The sequence below is a fragment of the Ctenocephalides felis genome, unplaced genomic scaffold (assembly GCF_003426905.1).
Source record: "Ctenocephalides felis isolate EL2017-DRISC unplaced genomic scaffold, ASM342690v1 CF-g0.4_SCAFFOLD_01492, whole genome shotgun sequence".
In the NCBI taxonomy this organism is placed as follows: Eukaryota; Metazoa; Arthropoda; class Insecta; order Siphonaptera; family Pulicidae; genus Ctenocephalides; species Ctenocephalides felis.
Genome location: NW_020537646.1, coordinates 60,839,153 through 60,845,917, shown reverse-complemented (window position 1 = coordinate 60,845,917; position 6,765 = coordinate 60,839,153). Strand labels below are relative to the sequence as shown.

The window sequence follows — 6,765 nt, the reverse complement described above, 5'->3', positions numbered from 1 at the left end:
TGTTCGATAACTTTTTTACACTTTGTTTTTCTTTGTTCTGATGATCTTCAACTAATTTTTCCAATATTTTTACTATGGGATCATCAGAACTTTTTTTATCATAACTAGCCAATTGTTCATTAGTAGTTTCTTCTAGAAATTGGTCCTGAAAAATCATATTTCCATGTTCATCAACATAAGTTTGTAATAATTCCTCCGTTGCTTTAATCCACACATGTCTAGCTTGATATCTCTTTTTCAGAGTATTTTTTACTGTAGCATACTGTTTTAAATTTTGAATATGTTTGTGGAGTGTTACTGATTGATAATCTTCAGGGATAAAGAATTTTTTATCATCTTCTGTTGCAATTGAGGTTATAGCGATATTGTTTGATTTTCCGTCTGTTGTTGGTTTTACTTGAAACGTAAATTTCAACTTTTCCATTTTTTTTTGACAATAAATGTCGTTTTATAAGATTGTATTCGTGCTTAGGGTGACAAAGCCAATCAAACACAATTGAGTTTCTCTGTCAGAAAAGAAACGACATTTAATGTTAATAATCACAATGTCAGTTCCTAAACACTTTTACACCAATATCTACTATTTTAAAGATAATTTTACTTTTAGGAAATTTTATTAATTACGCCCTGACGTATTTTAGGTTTTCACTTGTTTCCCTATCCTAGTATCATAGGAGCTGTATCTATGACAATTATAACGCGCAAAATTCAAACTAAAGAAAATTAGGTATTTTTCTTTACATATATATATATATATATATATATATATATATATATATATATATATATATCTCGTATATATATATATACTCGTATATACATATACATATACATATACATAAGTCCGTATATATGTAGGACAAACAAAATATTGATGAAAATGGAGAATACATACAAAACAAAAGTAGACTTACATTATTATTGGTAGGTTACATCTAAAGATGCGTACACAACACTAAAAATTAACACTAACTTTTATACTTGTCAACTCCATGAATTTTTTATCATTTTTTGTATGGTGTAAAAAGAAAAGTGATAGTTTTATTTGACAAAAATGTGAGTAAAGTTAAGTAATTTCTGCCACGACTTGTGTACTTTGCACTCTCCGAGGCACATCTGAACGCGCACATGTTAGAAATATTTTTAAGGGACGTTCAAAATTTGCTATGCGTGGGAAGATCGGGTTTCATGGCCGAAGTTGAACTGGTAATGTTAGGCAAGTTTTTGTATGGTGAGAATTAGTTTTGTTCAGAGGAGATAAATTTGAAAACATTATTTAGTATTACTTAGTAGTTATCGCTGAGTAAGGAGGTATCACATCTTTTGTTTATAGTGTGTTTACTTAATTCTATGAAACAAGATTCTGCAAATCGTCTTTGAATGGTGTTCCGTTCGTGGTAGAGAATACGAGCATTATAAATTATTATTAAAGGAGTGTTTGAAATTATTTATGCGGTCTGTTATCATAGTTTGGTTCTGGTTGGTGTTTTTCGAACTATTGTCGTGTTGTTTGAGTCTTTTTATCAAATTTTGCCCGGTTTCACCTATGAACGTAGAGGGGCAATGATTGCTATTTATTTTGTAGACAATATTGGACGTACGTTAAATACTAGTGGGTGATTTTAGGTTTGTGTAGAGGGAATTATGAGTTAGATTTATGTTGCAAGTTAACCTGATGTCTACCTTATGAAAAAGATTTTTCCACACTGGGAAGAGTTTTTTTTATATATGGTAGACAAATGTTGCCGATAAAATTATTGTCTTTAGAACTTTTAATAGAAGTGGAAGAAGAGTTTTTATTGTTGAGAATTTTAAGTCTGTTGGTAGTTACGGAGTTTATGAGATAAGGGGGATATGAATTTTTGATTAAAGTCGTGCGAATAAGGGATAAATTAGAAGGCCAAAATTGCTTATCTGAGAGAAAGATGGCGTGGTCGACTAAATTGATAATAGTGCCTATCTTCATACTAGATGGATGGTAAGAATGAAAGTTTAAGTACCTGCCCGACCAAGTAGGTTTTTGGTACCATTAGTAATAATGCGGTTGTTGTTTTTATAATTTTCACGTCCAGGAAGCTAATATAATTGTCTTGTTCCTTTTCGGAGGTAAAGGAAAGGTGCTCGTTAAACGAGTTAAAGCTGTGGAGTAAAAATTAGAAATTTTTGGTAGGAACGCAAGTGAGAATGTCATCAACGTATCTGTAATAAAAATGAAGATCTAAATTATAGGAGTTAAAAACTTTTGTTTCTAAATGTTGTAAGGAAAGTTCCGCGAGTGCTGGGGATATGGAAGAGCCCATAGGTGTGCCAAAGGTTTGCAGGTAAAAATTGTCGTTGAATTCGAAATAGGTATTAGAAACTAAAAATTTTGTTGACTCGAGGAACCAATGCAGTTGTATGACATAATATTTCATCCCATATAGTAGTGATAGCATCTAAAATTAATTGTAAGGGAACGTTTGTGAAGAAGGAAACTACGTCCAGACTAACTAATGAGGAATTATTAGGTGTTGTGAAATCGTGGAGATTATTGACTAATTCAAAGAATTTTTTAACGAAAAAAGGAGACTTGACAGTGACTGATTAAAGTATATTGTTTAGATATTTAACGAATTTTTAAAGAAGAAAGTTCAGGTCGGCGACGATAGGTCTGAAGGAAACATTATGTTTGTGTATTTTGGGAAGCTGTAGAGTTTGGGGTTATAAGGATGTAGATTTTTTAGTGTGAGTGAAACTTGTGGAGAAATTTGTTTGTTGGAAACTAAGTTATTAACAAATTTGTATAAGGAGCGATTAATGCGATCGGTGGGATCAGAGTTTATGGGAGAATAAGTTTTTTTGACTGAAACTAACTCTGAAACTTTTTCTATGTAGATGGGTTCATCTAAAATTACCGTTATGTTTTCCTTATCGGCCCTAGTGATTACAATGTTAGGGTTTTCTTTAATGAAGAGCTTGCAAGCTTTAATATCTCTGAGGATATCTATACTTTCGATTATTTGTGAGTTGAAGGATTTGATAAAAGAAAGGAAATTTTTACAAACAGATGAGCGGGTATTAGTTTTAATTTCGGGATTTTTAATATTGTGTAGACTTGACTCCAAACTACTGAGAACTTTAATAAAATTCAAATTATGGCAATTGTTAGGGATGGCAAAATTTGGACCTAACGCAAAAATGTAGAGTAATCTTTTTGGGATATGAATGTCCTTTTTTGATATCGCAACATCTTTCTCGTATTGCTGAGGAGGATGAAAACGGAGCTGATCAACACATAAGCGGTAATATTAAATTTTTTTCAATTTGTAATATTTAACATCTTATTATATTATTCATATATTTAAATTTGTTTTTTTTTTATAGACGATGAAGTCAGCAATAGCGAATCGTATGACGACGAAGTATTAATTAGCAATATATCTGATAATGATGATAAATTTATGATAATATATTTTATTGTAACTTATCAAATTTATTTAGACATAATTTGTAATTTCTCATAATATAGTTTGAATACATAATATAAGTTTTCACGCAACGCCTATTACTTGACCTTCCGCCATAGCATTTTTGCCCTCGTCTGGCAAGGGCTTATGTTAGCCAGAATGATCTGGCAATTGCACAGAGCTTTTTAGAATTGCTTAGATAAACACATATATAAATTTCAGCCTTACAGGACATAGTTTATTTTGGGACATTTTTTGCTCTCTTTCCGGCTCGTGTAGCAGGTACTGGTTGTGCAGATCGAAATGGTCTGGCAGTTTGATTTTTGAACTTCTCAATGAATAAATTACATCGTATAAAAATTTGAACCTTACAGGAACAAGTTTAATTTTTGTTTTTTTACACTTTTAAACCTCTGGACGACCGTGATGTGCAGGGCTGAAACCTGCCAGACCGTCGCTTCCGACTTAGAACGTTAAGAATCATCTGTACAAAAGATTTTAGCCTTACGGGAACACCGTTATTTAAAAGGTTCACTAGCTCTTGGCCCTTACGTCGTGTTCTCATGATACCACGCCCGTCGGGGTGGTTTTATAATATCACACCCGACCGGTGTATTAGTCAAAACACGCCAAAAAGTAGATCAAAAGTTACTACATACAATTGCCACCTTTGTCGTGTTATAGTACGCGACATACGTTTGCAGTGTGGTCCAATATTATACTACCAAAGTTGTTACACGCATATGTGACATAATCATCAAACGTTTTCTTCTTTCTTGGTCTTTCAGACTTTCGTATTTCTATAACAGTTTGTTCATGATCACTGCCAGTATTTTGGTTTTCGTCTTCCGTTATTGGCTGCATTTCATTAACCCCCACTAAAACACTGCTCTCTACTGGTTCTATTGAGTTCTTGCAAGACACATCTTCAATATATTCCATAATAACTACTTGTGGAAATTTTATTTATTTTTGGATCAAACAATCTGTAACGTTTGACATTGTCTGCATATCTGATCAAAACCTTTCTAACTGATTTTTTGTCCCATTTTGATTTTATTTGCTTCGGTACATGATCCATTACAGCACTTCCAAATATCTTAATATGGTCTCAGGGTTTTTCTTCCATTGGTTTGCAAACATCAGAATAAACTAGTTCTAGAATTTTTACTGTTCTTGATCCTTTACGTTTGAATGGCAATCTAGTTTTCTTTCCTTTACAACAAACTATATACTTATTTAGTTCTGATGTTGCGTTCTCGGATATGGTGAGTCCTTTTACTAAGCCTTTACTCAATTACACAAGTCCGTTTTATTTATATGACTTAACCGTTTATGCCTTACATTTCCTGATTTAGGATCTGCAACTAGCAAACAATTAATGTTATTTATTATGAGTTCAAACACTTCACCTGTGAGTAATGCCACTGCAACCAAAGTGTTAGTTTTGTTGTAAATTTTACACTCATTACCAATAAATATGACATTATTATACTTTCTGGTAAGAGAGCTAACAGATAATAAATTAGCTGCCAATTGTGGCACATAATGGGCATCTTGTACATCAACATAAAAAACTTGACCATAAAACTTTGTTTTAAGAGAAACGCTGCCACAAGACACTACCTTTATTTGCATATTATTAGCTGTCCTTACTTCCTGCACATCAGGTTTCTTGTTGTATTCTCTTAAACTGTTACTGTCATTCACAAGATGAATACTGGGCCCCGAATCAAAGTACCAGTCTGTTTTGTTGTATGTACCAGTTAAAAAAGCTATGCTAAATGCATTTTTATTAGGCTCATTATTCACAGTATTAAAACGACATTTATTTTTGTAATTCCCAAATCGTTTGCATTTAAAACATCTAACGTTCTTTTTAGTATCAAAATTATTTGAGTTGTATTTGATTGTATGTTGGCTGCTACCTGACATTTTGTTTTTGCTACAAAGGCGCCCTCTTCATTATTAAGCAAAACATCGTTTCTCATATCCAGCAGCTTCGCTTTTATTGCGTCCGTTGTAATGCTCAATCGTCATAATCACCGGCAAAAACTTTTCCGGCAATCCTGCCAAGTGCAAAGAGCTTATCCACTCATAATCAATATCCTGTTCCTCTCAATTTCTGCCCTGTTTCTAGTGTTTGGTTGATATGTGAGCTCATTGAATCACAATTAATTAATCTTGTAGAAATTAATGTCCTTAGGAGATTAATTCTTTGGGTGAAACCTGAATCTTTATACATCCTCTTTAATTTTTACCTTAGCTGGGCTGAGATTTTTTTATATGTATATATAAATTTGTATCTAATGTTAATATTAATTTTGATCTCGCCTTTTTATCCTTGATCAAATCAACTTCTGGCTTTACGATGCATTCTGCTAAATTTTCTAAAATTAGAAAATTTTCTGCAACACTTTTTTCAATTTACAAAGTAACGGCTTGGCAGATCGTCGCACAAAACTTACAAACGATAGTCATCATCGGGATACATCAAATGGCTTCTAAATTTCTGAAATCGGTTCAGGCGTTTTTGAGAAAACGTCGATGAAAGGTCTAATTTTGACAAATGCCAAAAAAATGATACCAATTTGACGAACTTTCAAAGTTAAACCAATGATCTAGAAGACGATGGTATCTACCGTCAAAAAAAAAAATAAAAATCGTCGGAAAATTTTTTTTTAGCACTTCATTACAAGAAAACGGCCCAACCGATCTTTACCAAAAACTAATCAGCACGATTCCCAACCAATATCTTTCGAACAATTTTTGAATTTTCATAATCGATTCAGAATTGCGGGCTAAAACGTGGACGAAACTTTTTTTACTTTTTAGTTATTTATAAAAAAACGTCTCGGCCGATCGTCGCACAAACGATAGTCCTCATCGCGATACATCGAATGGCTTTTAAATTTTTGAAATCGGCTCAGTTGTTTTTGAGAAAACGTCGATTTAAGATAAAAAATCTGTTCACACACACATACACACACACACATACTTTTTCCAAATTTGGTCTCATTCGATTCAGAATGGTTTGAAACTTCGAGAAAACATAAAATTAGCGAATCGGTTTTTTTTGATGAAAACATAAACTTCTCCTTCGGGAAGTTAAAAATGAATGCAAATATAAAAAATCAGATATATATGAACAAAAACAAAGTGTTATTTGAATTGTTGAATATTTTTGAAATTTTTAACAAGTTTATAGCGGTTTGTCAGAAAGAATGTATATTATCAGAATTTCATACCCATATCAAGCAACATAGTAATAAAAAATATTCATAAAATTCGGATGACTTACATTAGATGACATATTTTA

The 6,765-nt window shown here is 32.4% G+C and overlaps 1 protein-coding gene across 1 annotated transcript; it reads right to left on the bottom strand.

Annotated features, from left to right (window-relative positions):
- Positions 1–4,739: 4,739 nt before the first annotated feature.
- LOC113371465 lies at positions 4,740–5,381 on the bottom strand. Its single transcript, XM_026612089.1, has one exon. The coding sequence runs from the start codon at positions 5,379–5,381 to the stop codon at positions 4,740–4,742; it is 642 nt and encodes a 213-aa protein (XP_026467874.1).
- Positions 5,382–6,765: the final 1,384 nt, after the last annotated feature.